At 34.9% G+C, this 17505-nt stretch overlaps 1 protein-coding gene across 22 annotated transcripts in view; it reads right to left on the bottom strand.

The window, feature by feature from the left end:
• MLIP (muscular LMNA interacting protein) overlaps positions 1 to 17505 on the bottom strand; it is a 245069-nt gene that overhangs the window by 52656 nt on the left and 174908 nt on the right. For all 22 annotated transcript variants that reach the window (XM_074333100.1, XM_074333101.1, XM_074333093.1 and 19 more), the window contains 2 exons: positions 11309 to 11353; positions 76 to 204 (listed from right to left, as the gene is read on the bottom strand). In XM_074333100.1, the coding sequence (XP_074189201.1) occupies positions 76 to 204; positions 11309 to 11353 (174 nt within the window). The remainder of the gene's footprint in view (positions 1 to 75; positions 205 to 11308; positions 11354 to 17505) is intronic.

The following is a 17505-nucleotide window of genomic DNA, read 5'->3' as shown; positions in this document are numbered from 1 at the left end:
TATTATATTCATAGAGCCATCTCTATATTTTAGCCATTTACCAAAATATTAGAGATTTTCTCACGTGTGACTCACCTGCTCAAAGAAGAGGTCACTGTTATCTTCCAGGTATTTACTGAAAGGGTTGGGTTCATAGACTTCTTCCTCATTTTTCAGTAATATTTTGGATTTTACAGGTACTGGGCGAATTACTCCAGGTTTAGTCTGCATCGACATCAAACAATTTAAAAAAAATAGAGAAATAAACACTATTAAAATAAATAAACATGTGTATTATTAAGTCATTCAAATATTAAAAAGTCATTCACAAAAATTTTCTTTTTAAAGTGTAAAATGATTTTTCAAATACAGGAAAACAGCCTGGAAATCAAATGATTTTAACTAATGTAACTTCAGTTTTCAGTTAACTGTTACAGCAATCAAATCATAACGATCTATATTATGATGCACAAAATGCAAAAACTTCATTTAAGTTTGGGGCAATTTCAAAATGATGTGTCACAAACACCTAACACATTTAAACATGGTCTTATATATCCTTGCCAGTGCATTCAGTCAATATGTATTTCACTTGACAAATATTTATTGGGAATATTCTCAACGCCAGGCAGCATTCTCATTCTGGGCACCGTAGAACAGATGTATTTAGCATGTCCACCAAGCCCACAACAACCTTCCTTCTCTGGAAACTGCCCCCCACCCCCACCCATGTCCCCAAATCCACAGAGGTATACCCCCAGAAACTATGTTCATATCAGGTATGACGAAACCAGGGGTGGCCTTCTGACCTGAGAGGGTGGGAAGTGGGTAGCAAACAGATTTTCTCTCCCAGGAATGTGGAATGGGGACTTAAACTGCTCTGTAGTCACTTTGGGAAATTGAAATTATAGTATGTCAATTTGGAAGCCACGGGAAAGGCTAATCTGGCATAAAACAGATCTGATAAGACCAAGAAAGACAGAGCAAAGTACATGCAGAAGCAGCTGAGAGAGGAGGGACCATTCAGGCCTTTCCAGAACTGAATTCCAAAACATTCCTGGGGTCCAGCTGGATTTTTTATCCCGAGGCTCCCTAAGATTTTCCTTTTACACTAGATTCCCTTTTTTCCAAAGTCAAGTTTACTTCTATAACTTGCCATCAAAAGAGTTTCCGCCCATAGACCAGTCATTCAAGTTTCATAAACCTGCACCACCCAATGTCAGTTTGATGAAAGAGAGAAAGAGAAAGAAATCTAGTTTGGGGCAATTTCAAAATGATGCTTCACAAACACCTAAATCTTGTTACACTGTAAAAATGTCACTAAATGATTGATAAGTTTTCAAAAACATCCCAAACAAGAATTCAATAAAAAGTTGTGTAACTTCTTCTGTTTAAGCATTTTGCTGTAATCATTCTTTTCAACTCCATTTCCTTTTGGAAAATAGTAAATCAGTCAGTACTAATGCCCACAAGTGAAGCCTTAAGGGACTACATCTATCTCTCTGCTCTATAAACCACCTGAAATATTTTGAGTCTTGAATAAATACCACTCTGCAATACTTTTGTCAGTCGATATTTTCCTAGTTGTCTTACATATATATGCCAACTGGGGAAATACAGATTGAGAAAAGTCTCTATTTTCCCCAGGGTGAGAAATATCTCCCATTTAAGAAACTTGGATTTCTTTTACAGGGGGAAAACTGAGCAAGTAACATGGAATTATGCATGAAGTCACACAGTGGAGTGTATATATGAGAGCAATATCCCTCCAGTAAACTCAACACAAGAACAATGCCCAGGCAGTTATTGGGACAGGCCTGATATCTGGGTCACGATCCTAAATTGTCCAGATTCCCTGTCTCTTCTTTCCACTTGACTTCCTGTTTCATTTCTCCCTCCTCTGCTCTTACTGCTGTACCTTCTCTTTCTCTCCTGCTCCTTTGTGAGGCAGGAAACCAATACAAGAACTGCAGTCCTCAGGGCCTACCAGATTCTAAAACCAACATGGAGCTTTAGGAGCTAAGCTTGGTGGCAGTACGCAGACAGATGAAAGCACTCGATAGGCTAAGAGAATCCCTCTGCCAGAGAAACATGACCACTGGTCCCTGTATCACTAGCAGACAAATGTTTTGGGTTATCCTGGTCTGGGCCTTTCATTCAGATCATTTCTCTTGGGATCACCATCCTCCAGGGTGAAACTAGACAACACAGTCTTCTGGTTTGTTGGATATCAAGTACCTTCAGTATCAGAATCAGTTATTGATGCTTCAACTTGTTTCTCTACCAGCCTTTATGCTCCTTAGTTCCTATGAATTTCCTGGATTTGATGGTTGACTGACAACATGACAGTGATTCTTTCCCTATTTCTTCTACTTTACCAGATTTTCCACATGCTCTTTTCTGGGACTCTGTGTCCCTAGGCTTGCTCTATGTGAAGTCTGGGAGTTTTACTCATTTCAGTTTGTTTCCTTGATGTTGATATGGTTGTCCTGATTTTTATATTACATTTATCACCTCTTCTTTTTTTTTAATCCTAATTTTCTCTTGCATCTTAACTCACTGTCACTCAGTAGTTAGTGTTTCACAGACATGGAGGCCACCCTTGGGCAAAGGAAGACTAGACATAGTTTGCCTTTGACACTGTTCAAACTTCCCAACCTGTAACCTTTACCCATACCCTCCACACCCAACTGTCTGTCAGTATTTAGTCAAATTGGAAGTAGAACCTGGGTGACCCATTTCTGAATCTCATGCACTTCCATGATGCTACACCAATAGATCATGTTCATGGCAGCCTCTGCACCTTGCTCATACCATTCTACATGCTTTGAAATGGGCCTCAACATCTTTGAGGACTCATTGCAGCTTACACCATCCTCTTCTCATAGACCCAGATGCACGGCATTCAATATTTTAAGATAGGTTATCTCATCAATTCATTATATACAACCCTGTAACAGGTTTAGAGAGAGAAAGTCACATGCCAAGTCATGCAGTTAATTTGTAAAGAAGTCAAGGTTAAATCCAGGTGTGATCTCATCAAGCCCATGATTTTAATTACTCTTATGCTTTCTCTAGAAAGAGAGAGAGGAGCACATAGATATTTAAATCATTTTAAACACCCATCTTTCCATAACTTCTGTTGTCCAATCATTAACAATTGCCACATCCTTGATTTTGCCCATTACCCCATTCTGTGTCATCTTGCTTTTATTTTCACTATCCTTCCTAAATCCAGTTTTTCTTTTCTTACGGGTGACACAAATGTTCCTGCCAATAGAACAGCACTGAAATACTGTGGGACCTGATGTTTCCTGCTCAACATACAAATCCATACTTCCTCCCTTCTTCTACACACAAACATACACACACACACACACGTCCCACACGCCACCTCCTAATAGTCAAATCCATCATACAAGCAAGAGTATCAAAGTGCCTTTTAAAAAGTCTATGAAAGAGCATATATAAAGCATATGAGTGCTGGCATACATAAGGCTGTCTTGGAATATTCGTTAACTTCTTTTCTGCTCTTCCTAATACCTGTTCCTCAATGTCAAATAGTCATGTAATCTACATTTGCTAAAGATTAAATTGCAACACAAGTAAACTCATGGCTCTATCCAAATAAGAAGATGTCTGCTAGTACCTTGCCACTCAGAATGGGGAAGACAGACAAACAGCAGCAACATCACCTCAGAAGTGCCAAAACTTGGGCTCTATCCCAGACCTACTGAATCAGAACCTACATTGTAACCACACCCCTGGATGATTCATAAGCACATTAAAAACTGAAAGGCACTCAACTAGAATTCATCCCATTAACACGTTTGTGCTGACCACACAAAAATAGGTCTTCCTTGGTCTGCCATCTGAAAGATATCTCTTTAACCTTGAGCTTCTGCCTCCAGATTGAAGGAGAGGTTTTAGAATACACTGTCCTTTATTAATTTCTAATCTATATTGTATCTCTGCTCCTAGCCCCCTGATATCTTCAGACTTCAAGTAGACTTTGGTTCTCTAATCCTGGCAAATGTAATTTGCTAAGTCTGTGTCCAAATGAAAATAAAGGAAATTAGATGAATCAAGTTAGAAGAGTCTGTAAGAGTGAGCTACTATAAGACTGCAATTGTCCAGCAACATTATAACCAAACTAACCCAAAGAGATCCTTCTTTTATTTTTATCTGCTATAGAATCTGTAGAAGAACCAGGCTCATGACTGATACACATAAATGTCATTCTTAGGACGCCAGAAAAAGCAACTCCATAATTTCCTTTCCAGCCTAAGTGGAGAAATAAAAACAGGTAATAATTCTCATAGACAGCACAAAGAGCACAGAAAGAACAATGGAAAGGTTCTCCAAATGGCAAATTTCAAGTCATAATGATGAACCCACTGAGAACTGATTTACACTGAATGTTAGACATTTTAGAAGTGCCTCAAAAACAAAACAACCATCATGTCGGAGCTCAGAAGCAAACCTCTATCAGGGGTTCCCTGGAGCCATTTAGCCAATTGGAACCTTATCTACGTCAGGAACTGTAGTATCTGCAGAGATGAGGAAGACATCACCTCTGTTCTCAGAAGACTGAAAATACAGTTGAGTAAATCACAGAATAATAAGAGTGTAAGTCAAGTCACGTCACTCGACTCCTCTCAAAGCTCTCCAATGTTTGACCTTTTCACTTAGAGTAAATGCCTGCAAGTCCTGCTGAGGAGCTTCTGTAAGACCTGATCTTTTCTATCCCCAATCCGTTTCTCCCTTTCCGATCTAATCTCCTGCTGCTGTCCCTCTTGCCCCTTCACTCTCTCCACACTCGCACACGCATGACCTTTCCTCTTCTAGGAGTTTGCACTTGCTCTTTGCTTTATCTGGAACTCTTTTCTCCCTTTCCAGAATTGCAATCCTCACCTCTTCCCCTTTCCTGCCTTCATTTTTTCCCCCCACAGTATGATCACAGTCTAACATCAGTTTGTTTATTGTCTTGCTTTCTACACTAGATTATAAGCTCTGTGAGGCCAGAGATCATTGTTTTGTTTACTTTTGTGTCTCTAACACCTAGAACTGTGCCTGAAACCTAGTAGGTGCTAAATTAATATTTGAAGCATGAATAAATTCATTGACGGGCAGAACCCCCGTATGTTGGCTATAATCCAATATGGAGGCCTTAAGAGGTGTTGATTGCCAGTTTGGGGTCTCCCACTATTTTTCCTGAATTGAATTTTTTGTTACAGTCTAGCTCAGGAAGAGGAACTTCTCAAGATAAAAGCTCCACTCTGCCTTTCACCAGAAAAAGGAAAGTGGATTAGTGAGGTCTTCCCTCAGAGAGAAGAGTAGAAAGCTGAAGTTGTCATCTCTAATAGATAATAAGAAGTCAAGGCCAGAGACCATGTCTGTAGGGACTGTACAAGATTTTAACCCTCTCCATTGCAAAAAAAAATAGGTTGTTGTGCCCCTTGTTTGCTTATTGTAATAAGCAATAAAACTCAACACTGAAACACAATAATATCACCTGTTTTGGAGAATTCAAAAGTGAGGTAGAACTCAGGAGATCATATCTAACTCTATTGTTAGTCTTGAGGGAGAAAAAGTCCAAGAGATAGAGTATGTGGTGGCAGGTTTTAATGGCCTATGAGGCCTATGGTCTAAGCCTGCTATTCATTTGTGTTTATAATTCATCAAGTATACACTTATATGTCAGCATTGCTACTCAGGGCATTATAAAAATAGACATTGTTTCTGCCCTTTGGAACTTACAATATAATCATAGTTCTCTGACAACGAGTTGGCACTACCTCTGGCTGGAGACCAAAGCTGAAAATTAACAGCCAGCACTGACCAGCACTGACCAGAAAATCCATTACCAATAATTTAAAATAATGGCTTCTCAGAGAAACATCTTTCTTAAAGTAGTCACTTCAATTAGTGGACTGTTTTTAATTGTTTTTGACTATAGTAGTGAGCTCTGGGGTGGTTGTGATGAGGGAACACAAGAAATAAAGGCTGGGGTCCCAGCTTTTCAGCGCTCATTTTTATTATACATCTTATTTTTTTTAAAGAAATAAGAACACGTAATAAAACAGAAGAATGTAATAAAACACAGCGTATAAAAAAATTCTGGAGTTTGGCTAGGAATTCTGCCAAGTTGATGGATCTAAAGAGTTTGTGAAAATTCCAGGTGTTTCTTTTACCCATTTCTTCAGTCTTGTCTTCATTCTCCAGTGTTCTTACTTTTTTTAGAGTTTCTGTGGCAACAAGCTCATAAAAACTCAAAAACATTCTACCCGTCAAGATTGTTCACAAAAGGAATATTCTCTAAATCATTTAGCTGATTTATTCATTCGATCAGTAAGTGTTTAGAAGCTCAAATTCTTTCTTAAATAAACAATATCATATGTTTGAGGCAAATCCTTAAGCTTTTTTCCCATCAAATAAATATCTCAAATTTCAAAACACAACAATTTTTAAGACTGAGAAACACACACACACACACAACAGATTTGTATACCACCCATTAACCGTGGGACTATTGACATGTCATTGTAGATACCTGTATTTCAGGGTTTTTCTTATCAAAATAATGAAAATAACAATTCCTGGCATACTGATTCATAAGGTGATTGTGAGAATCTAATGAGATAATATGCTTGACAGACTTTGAAAGAAAAAAAAAGCAGCATAAAAGGAATTTGAAAGGAAAAAACTTCCTTTTTCCTATTTTCTCATTTATACTATAGAGTGTTGATATTAAGTGATGTACATTATCCATAAAACTTGATCTGTTTTTTTCCAAACAATGCATAATTATTACGATAGTTGTACAATAATAAAAATGCGTGGGCTTTCAAGAATTATAAACCACATCCCATGGCTCAAGAAACATTTTGCAGAATGTACATGACACAGATTGGCCAGATTGAAATATTTCAATGGTTAAAGAAAAGACAATAGCATGACTCAAACCTGAGGAGGCGTACGTGATAAATGCTGTAGCATTTAAGTATGTTGTATCAAGGAAAAGCTTGTCAAGGACAAACTGCCTTTCAGCTTAAAGAAGACAGGAGTTCTACACAAAAGATTTTAGGGCTGCATTTTCTGAACGACAGGACTTCAAGAGCCCTCAGAAGGATGAGTCATGTACCACTAACGCAGGACACATCAGCTGGCATTCAGAACTGAGAACAAAGTATCTGCAAGTTTAAATACTGTTTTTTATACTGTTCCAGTAAACAGCATTTGCTTTTACCTGCATATGGCCATGTGGCTTATCGTTTTGTACTTCTAGATTCAGTGTTCCATCATGGACAACAATGAACATTTTGTAATGGCATGAAATTTCAAAAGCAAAAACCAAATGTCATCTAAACCACACTCCCCTACCTACCTCCAAGGAAAACCAGCATTTCCCCGTTTGGTAGACCCCAATCTGTTTTCTTATCCAGAGAAAAAAGAGACTTCACTGGCCTCTGTTAATATAGTGATGGCTCAGCTCAGGAATTAGGAAAGCCTGTGAAGAAGTTTTAACCTAGGTCCTCCTTTCCTTATGCTCCCTTTATCATGCCAGGGGAAGCACTACCCACAGGTGTAAAACTTCAGCACCCTAACTGACCCTACCCAGTCTCCTCCTATTCAGTTAGTGATCAAGTCTTTGCAGGTAATGCTAAAATACCAGCCCAGGGCCAACACAGGAGGCGCCCAATGAATGTCACACTTCCATAAAGGCCCAATTTCCCAACTCCTTCACCAACCTTTTCTTATTCCTCTTGAATTATCTAAAATCCATAATGATTACTTTTTGAAAGTCACATAGAAGAGGATAACCACTAACACTGTGATCTTACAAAACCTATTTAAACTCTGTGAGCCTGTTTCTTTAACTATAAAAATTATATATTTTTATAGATAAAATATTATATCACAGATAATATTTTAGAGATTTTGTGTACAACAATAATGCCTCCCATATGTACAGGGCTGCATTGGTAACTTCACATATTATGACCTGTGAGCCTTACAACAACGCCTTCACGTTGACAGAGGAGTTATACCAACCTCCATTTTACAGATGGGTATTTCCAATACCCTCACCTCTTAGTTCCTTTTCCAGTTTTGATGTACTGGGATGCTATTTAATAGAAGAAGAGAAACGGAGGCACAGATTGGTGAACTAGTTTCACAAGGGTTCCTACATGATTCTCCCTGAGCCCAGTACTAAATAATTTGGCTTCCAGAGTAAACAGTGAAAATATTTTAAGAGAAAGGGCCAGGTCATATTTTTTATCATTTCAATGTTGAATTGGCACAGTAGCAATGTAACTAAGCAAATACGTAAGCCAAGTTAAAAAGAAAAATACATGAAAAAGTGATATATTCTTAAAAAGTCAAATCTGAAAAGCAAAATGGCTTCTGTACTGAGCTTGTGCTACCACAGCAATTTATCATATATTTTCACTTCAACCGGTTACATTTCTCCCCTAAAATAGGAGTCAATAATTTTAACTACTTATTTTATACAAACATACATTTACTTATGTAATTTAACAATAGTCTATAATATGTTCCCAGTAATCTTGATTTTGTGCCATATATACACGTATGCACACATATAAACAAAAAGCAATATATATTATCAGAATTATCTGTCAGATGGCATGTATGTGTGTGGGTATAAGTACACATATGTGTATTTGTGTGTGTGTATATATAATATACGTATGAGGATATAGTTTTGTTTTTCAAAAGCACTCTTATTTATTCAAATTATTAAGAACTTCATCCTGAAGAGAATTCATGGTGGCAAATATTGGAAATTCATTCGTGAAAATGAAAAAATACATAATTTCATTCATAAATTATTTTACTTAAGAGTAAAAATATCATAAATCCTTAAAGAAGTAAAGCCATATGACATCCCTTGCATAAAATTATTTCTAATCTATTTTATTCCAAGGTAATGCAAATACAGAGTTATTGTCATGAAATAGAAGTCAAAGTCATTGATTTGAATAATTATATCAAGGCAGGTGATGTTCTTTTATGTGATAAGCTTGCTTGATAATAATCCCTTCACAAACCTATGTATACCTCAAGGGCATTTGGGGATTAAAACTTAATTTAAAATTTGGTTAAGAAATTCCTTGAACTCGTTAGAGAAAAGGTCTAAAGTAAATGCAAAGTAATTGTCACCAAAGTCAGTCAAAGCAATGCTGTGTATTTTTCCTCCTAGAGAGCACAAATGTAGAATTTATAGAATTATTTTATTTATTATGCAGGAAAAGGTTTATTTATTACATTTATAGAGTTGTTTTTACTGCATCCCATTTTATCAAGTCATTGTATATATCGGGGGTGCCAAATAAAAATGTATACACATGACTTGCATGCATCTTTTGTTATTGGTATATGTTGAGTATTACAATTTCAATACAGCTGTTTCCTTTCTTAAAATGTGTATACATTTTTTGGCATTCTCTGTATATTTGCCTCTTTGAAGTAGTTTCTTAAAATATTAAGCCAAGAACTGTCATATTTATGTCAGCCTGATAATATATTTACATACACGAATATTTACTTATATATGACTAAATATATATATTTAATCATTCAACATCTAAAATCTGTGTTGTGTGTACTGTAAATATGATTATATACGAGGATATTAAAATATTCTTGATTTTCAGTGCTACTTTCAAGAAACAAGTATATCATTATTTTAAATATTAAAATAATTGTAGTAATATTTCCATATCTAAAGTGGGAAATTGTTCAACTTTATTATGTTATTGCAGTGCTTATTTCCGTGGCAATCCCTTCACTTCACTGGGTTAATAATCATATATTCACAGTGCTAGATGGAAAGTACGTAATAGAAAGCTGTCATTGTTCAATTAGATATTTGAGGCCCAGACTCCCACGTTTGTGACTTATCTAATGTCAGTCCAGTAGTTAGTGTCAGAGCAAGTATAAGGTGGGTTTTTTGGCTCCAATTCCAGCATTCTTTCAACTATATTATACTGCCTGCCACTGTTCTAAGCCAACTGACATTGAAATTACACACATACACACAAACACACACACACAGGCACAGGCAAACACAACACATATATACAGTATATGTATAAACACCAACATACCCAAGCAGTTTGATTGAATCAGGCTATTTTAAGAGTTAAACTAGGCTTTTTATGACTTTTCAGACAAAATAAAAATATTGTCATCATTTAGGCATGATAGTAATAAGATGTAGTAGGACACTAAAAGAAATGTATTAAAGGGGAATAAAAAGCAGTATTAAGCAGTGATTTCATCTTCTTAATGCCTCAAACTGCTTTATTAGAAATTTTCATTTATTTTACTGAAGGTGCCTATATTGTTCAGAAATTTACAATTATAAACAATAAAAATTAAAAGTCATGGAGAAAGTCTTTACTAATACCTAGGCAACTTATTTCATGGTTTCAATTTGCTAAGCAATTCTCTTATTTAATCAAAATTTTACTTATAAATACAAAACAGATTCCAGATTCTAGATCTGTGCTGTCCAAGGCAGTGGTCACTAGTTAGTCCCCGTGTTGAACCCTTGAAATGTCGCTAGTCTGAATTGAGATGGGCTGTAAATGTAAAATACATCGCAAATTTCAAAGAATTTGTCCAACAAAAGGAATGTAAAAATATCTCAGTTTTATACTGAATATACTTTGAAATGGTCAGAATTTATATACCATTAAATAAAATATATCATTGACTATATAAAATAATTGAATATATAATAATATAATATTGAATGTAACCTATTTCTTTGTATTTTTTAATGTGGTTACTAGCAAATTGTAAATTACATATGTGACTTGCATTTATGGTTCCCATTTTATTTCTATTGCTCATCACTGGTCTAGACCATTCTCATGCTAATCTTTCTGTCTGAAATATCTCATTACCCATTTCCTCAAGTCCAGAACCTCCCCTATATTATCTAATATGACCTTTTCTTTGAACCTTTTTCTGAGCTCTCCCATCAGGAAGTGAGTTCTCTCCTCCTCTAAATTCCAACATCTTGCTTCTGACCCTGCCAATTCTATTCTAACGCCACTACTAGAATGCAAATTATGGGTAAATAGGATCTATGCATGGTTTTATGTTTGTTTGTAGCCTGTAAAACAACCACCATGAAGCTTTAGTAAAGCATTAGTAAGCTTTCATTAGACTAGTAAGCAAATAAACGTATATGTAGTAAATGTATTCTCAGTTCACTTCCACTCAAATACAGCTGTCTTGAGGATTCAGAAATTTCTACAGTAGGTCTATGACATAGTAGGAGGATACGTACCAGCTGACTCTCAGATACTGTAGAGGATGGTGAGGAGAGGTTTGCCTGTAAAATATAAACATGGTGTTTTTAGTGAAATTAATAATTTAGTAAAATAATATATCTATGTCATTAGTATTTAGAAGTTCTTTTATTATTAAGGTGATAAATGTACATTGTAAATTTTTTTAAAGTATAAAGTAAAAAGAAAACTATTATTATGCCACCTAAAATTATTCTTAGCATTTCTGGTACATTGCCTTACACTATTTTCCCTACATGTTTTTATTCAGTTCACATAACAATGAATATGATGTTTTGTAGGTTGATTTTCCTTAACATATTAATAGAAGCACTATCATAAGACATCAAAACTGCTTCAAGGTCACACAATGTTTCATTCTCTGTATATTCCATATTTTACTTAAATACATCAGCATGGTTGGATATTTACATATATTTACTGTAAATTAAAACAAAAGACTTTTCTTTAAGTATCTTTATACAAAAAATAAAGTTTTCATGATTTGTGAAATAAAATGATTTGTTTTTTAAAGTTTTTTTTAAATTAAGTGAGGCCAATATTCTTTCTTTATCCTTAGTTTCTGTATGTCACTCCTTTCATCTGAATGCAGTTTATTTCTTTCGAAAGTAAATGCTTTGGTAGTTTTTTCAGACCTTACTGTCTTGGACTTTGTCTGAAAATATATTTATTCTGTTCTCATTCTTGAATGAGAGGTCTACTGGACATAGAATTCTAGACTAATAGTTATTATCTCTCAGTATTTTAATGGCACTAACCCACTGGTTCTGGCTTATGTCACTGCTGACAGTCTAAATGTCATAACTTGGTGGATCATCTGTTTCACATTTGCTTAGTATTTAAGATTTTTCTCCTTGACTTTCTGTAATTTTACTGTGTTGCATCTAAAGGAGGATTTCTTTGTATGCATCCTTTTGTGGGGATTTGGTGCATTTCTTCATTTTTAGTATGTGTTACCTTTCTTCAATTCTGGAAAATCCTCCATGAATATCTCTTCGAATTTTACCTTTCTCTCATTATATCTAATCTCTTCCCATGGAGCTTTTATGAAATATATGTTGGATCTTCTCATTCCATCCTCCATTCCTATAAAATTCCTTTTCCATATTTTTTTATCTTATTATTATGCTGCATTCTGGATGGTTTACACATATAAGCCTGACCAACAGTTAATTTTTCTTCAACTGTATATTGTTATTTTTAACATGGTAATTGAACTTTATATTGTAATGATTTTATTTTTAACTTGTAGATATTCTATTTGGTTATTTTTCAAATCTGTTTTAATGGTAACTATAACTCCTGTTAACTAGCTCAACATTTTTAATGTATTTATCAATTCTTTCCAGATTTTTCTATAGTTCCTCATTGCTAAATCTCCTGTTTCTTGTATCTGTTCAATCTCCCTCATGTCTCTCCCCCATGATGATCTTTACTCATTTTACGGCTTTTTTTTTTTTAGTTTATCTTCAGTCAGGGCAACTTTTGTGATGATTTCTGTAGGTGTCTGAGAAGCCCTGGGTTAGAAAAATATCTCTACAATACATTTCAAATTTACTCTTGTAGGAGTTCTACTGTCACTGGACCATTTTCCATTTCATTTCATCACCCTGATATTTCTAAACCTCATGGATGGAAGATCACCACATATTCAGGTTTATGGCCCACTTTCTCATGGATGACTATTTTACCACCTAAAAGTGCAGGATGAAGATGATAGATGGATTTACCTTTTTTCTATTTCATGCTTCATGGCCAATATGTCCTTCTAGGCTCCTGGATGTACACAGCTCCTTTACAGGTCTTAGACTTGTTATGTAGTGAAAATTAAAATCTAGTCTCCTGGCTCCTAGCACCTAGGTTCTGAAATACCTGTGTTCCCTCACAGTTTGAGCTTATGTGTATATGAATATAACCTAGATTCTTTCAATCACCCAATTATTTCAAAGCTTTTGAGAAGCCTCCCTCTGCTTCTCTAATACAGGTTAATGATGTTTATTAAATGTTGTAGCTATAGTTATGTTATCAAAACTGCAACAATTATTTTTCAAAAAGTGAGGAAATTTGTTTGGTGAATTGAGATTAGAGCAGTGAGTGCTGGGAAGAGGCTACTATATTTGAACAACGGCCTATCAGTCTCCTGTGGTAGAGAAGCAAGTTGAAGTACCTAAAAATAAACTTGAAATTGGACTTGAACAACATTAAGGTTTTATTCATTAGTGTCTATCCATATTAATACTAACTGTGAAGAACAACATTAGAAATGAGTGTAAAGATGGCTCTTGTGTGAAATGAAATCCTATAATCTATATTCTACAGCCTTTGACGTTATTTTGAGTACAAAAGAAAGAAAAGAAAAGTCAAAGAGAGAGAAAGGGGACATTTTAACCAGAACATCATTAAAAGAAAAAAAAAGAAAAAAAACTAACAGGGCAATCAAAAAAATGTGAAAGTCAAAATTTTTCACTTCAAAGAAAATCTACTATCTTAAAGAGTTAGGTTATATGGAAAGTAAAAGAGGGCAAGACTAAGAAAAGAAATGAGGATTTGAAATCCACTGAAAAATAAATTGCCACACAAGGCCACCACTTACTTACTGCCACCACTTGTGCTAAGCCAGCTTTGGAAAAGCCATTTTCCTCTTCCAAAGACTTGATGCCAGAGGCACATGAAGTACAATTAAGCTCCTTAGTCATTGTCTAGAGTTGCTTTTCCTTACAGTCTGTAGCTTTTCTCCATTCTTGACACATGTCTTTTTGGCTGGCATTACACTAGCAGACACCCTCTTAGGGGACTGGGACAAAATCAAGTTGTATCAGATAAAAAGTATTGAACAGTTGTTTCTGCCTTATGTGCTCTACATTTGTGGCATCCACTTTTGGCATTTGTTTTTGGTTTTTTTTTTCCTTTTCAGCAGTCATATCCTCCCCACCTGAATATTATGTCTGGTTCATTGTCATTTAAATGTTTGTCTTCCACCTTCTCTCTGTTGATTGAGTTTTCTTTTCTCAAGGCTCAAAAAAATTTAATTAGTCATAATGTATTGATTAAAATATGTTATTTCTCCCAGACCAGACTGATTTACAGATAAAATGACGAAACTTAAAATATGAATTGAGCACCTAATAATCACTGAGTTCTGAACTTGGTGTTAAGAAAATATAAAATTATAAAATGATAAGCAATTGTCTTACCCCTAACTTAGAAAGTGTTCCTGTTATTTGTATATAAGGCACTGCACAAAAGAATGAATCTAGTGGTAAAAATGTTAGGCACAAGAAAAGTCATAGAAATATATTATGAGGCATCATATCTTTTTTGATTCACATGCTTATGCTATCACTAGACTTTATGCTGTGTGAATATCTTATTATAAGCCATTTTATAAGTTAATTATATATCCCCAAAGATATAAATATAAAAAATAGATTTGGAGGTATTTAAAATGTTTTATTCTTTAAGCTAAGGAATGATAATTCAATCTTGTCGTGAACATAATTGGTAGGCAGAATAAGTGGGCAAGTAACCAGTGACGGCCATTTGCACATGTGCAAATGAGCAGATAAAGGACCAGATTAAGGGGAAGTTTGGATGATATACTGCACTCTCATGCTTGATGAAGTCTAAAATAATAATGAGAAGGATGCAAGGCATAAAGGGTGTCTCATTACATCTTTTCCCTTCCTCCTCATCTAGCAGAACCCAGATAATAATCTTCTATTCCCACCTCATCCCCTTTCACACAAGCATACCTTGTATTTCTGCACAAAGAAAAATAAATAAATAAGAATGATTGGTAGAGTGAAATTTCTTGCTTAAATTATTCACAGTTCTTCCTGTAACTCTTCAAATCTCTGATTGCGTCATATGGAAGCAGATTTGGACCCAGATCTGACGTAAGTGGACTGGATGTAAGTCACCTCTTCACCTAAGATCTATGACTACACTAGTGCACATGATGTCTGAACAATCCAGCCTGGCAACATATTCAAGCATAGCAACAAGGGAAGTTTGTGAGCTGGCTAAATTGGAGACGGTGACCTTTATTGAAATATCTGTACATATAGTGGGGAATATTTTTAATAAAGTTTGACACTTTTTAATATATTGTGATATTTTGAAAGCAATATATATGTATTTGTAATGACATTTTTCTGTTCCTCAAGCTCATTAAAATGAGATCTTACTTGTACACGACATAATATTCAATAAACTTATCTCCGTTATTTTTCTGGCACTTAAAAGTAACTTCGTAAGGGTAGACTGTTTATGAAATAAGTTGTTATCAATAGAATGTGATTCCAACTTAAGGTTTCATGGGGTTTTTTTTTGATAAGTTACAAATAGGTCCAAATACTTGCCCTATTTTTGAGGTTTCTCTTTATTAAGAAAGTGTACTATGGTTTTGAATTACATGAATGAAATGAAAGTTAATAAAATGCAATAAACATTTACAAAGACATGTGTAATACAAAGAAAACCATGATATTCCCTTCTGAAGATTATAGAGTGAAAATAGAATGAGACAGAAATTTAAATAGAAAATTCATTTCTTCATAGGGGGAAAAAAACTCTTTAAAAACGAGTGTCATGAGGAATAATCACTCATACAGTATCTGATAGATTATGAGTTAATTCACAAAGTGATTTAAAACATTAGAAATATAGTAAAACATTATCACCTTAAATGTTGTCACCAAATACGAAATTATTCACTCAAAGTTAGACTGAAGGCTATTGGCATGAAGAAATAATTTAGACCAACAGAATAAATACCTATTGATATTTAAATATTTAAAGCAAACAAATGATTCCCAGCTTTGTAGGTTCACACAAATATTAATGGCAGGGCTATGACATTAGAAGACCTGGGTTGCTTTTGCTTACTATGACTTCTGTGACTCGGTTACTCACTCTGTAAAATGGAGATTCTGTAACAATATCCACCTCAGAGGACTGATGTAAGGATTGATGTAAATGACCTATCTCATTTAACCTATTTGAAAGGTAGGAACTTAAAATATTAGTTATAATTATTACTGAATTTGGCATCTGTTAAAATCTATCCAGTAAAATATTAGTGATAAATTATTAAAATCGATCCAACAAGTGATTTGTGGAGCTCACTCAACACGTTGTTAGCCTTGTTTAAATTCTATTACACTTAAGAGAACCTAAATTAAATCGCATTCAACCCTTGAAAAATGAGGAGGTTGGCGCACCAAGCCCCTGTGCAGTCAAAGCTCCACACATAACTCCCAAACTTAATTGCTAATAGCCTAATGCTGACTGGAAGCCTTACAGATAACACAATCAATTAACACATATTTCATGTGTTACATGTATTATATACTATATTCTTCAACAAAGCTAGCTAGAGAAAAGAAAACGTTATTAAGAAAAATTTAAGAAAGAGAAAATACACCTACAGTATTTATTGGAAAAAAATCTGCACATAAGTGCACCTGCACAGTTTAAACCCATGTTCTTCAAGGCTCAACTATACTTTAAAATAACATGCAATTTCAAGTATGCCATGGATTGAAGAAAACCTTGACTTTAATTAGTCTGAATTAATGGTACTTTTCTTCTGGCTCATCCTGAAAACGGAGTATGTGACATGTAATAATATGTGCAATAAAGAGTAAGAAAAGGAAACGAATTGTTTTGCATTGGTTTTCTTTTCTTTTTTTATAGAGAAAAGTCAGCCTGACACCAATGGCCCCACGAATAGGAATTAATCAAACAATTTCTCGTTATTTCATTAAATCATTATCATCATCCCAAGAAAGTTGAAAATCCCAAGGACATACTAATATATTGAAAACTAGTAACTTTGTAAGTTTAAAGTTACCAGTTCTCTGGCTAGCTTTCTTCTAATTTCTACAAGAAACTATCTTGCTCATTGACTATTTTAATTGTTTACTGTCTCGCCATTGCATGCTTCAGAAATGGGGACCTTGTGTTCGTCTCTCTCATCTCAGTGATTTTTCAGTGAGTACTGGGACATGGCAGACACACAATATTTATCAAATCAATGCATGAAATTGGAAAAATGAATATTGGAGCTAGAAAATACTGACTGGAGTTTCTACTAGTCACAATTTATAGATTATATATTATACTTTTAAAAAACACCCAGAAATAGGGATTTTGAATGGTCTGTGCTAATCTG

The sequence above is a fragment of the Rhinolophus sinicus genome, linkage group LG05, assembly GCF_036562045.2.
Source record: "Rhinolophus sinicus isolate RSC01 linkage group LG05, ASM3656204v1, whole genome shotgun sequence".
Classification (NCBI taxonomy): domain Eukaryota; kingdom Metazoa; phylum Chordata; class Mammalia; order Chiroptera; family Rhinolophidae; genus Rhinolophus; species Rhinolophus sinicus.
This window is presented reverse-complemented; position numbering and strand designations above follow the sequence as displayed.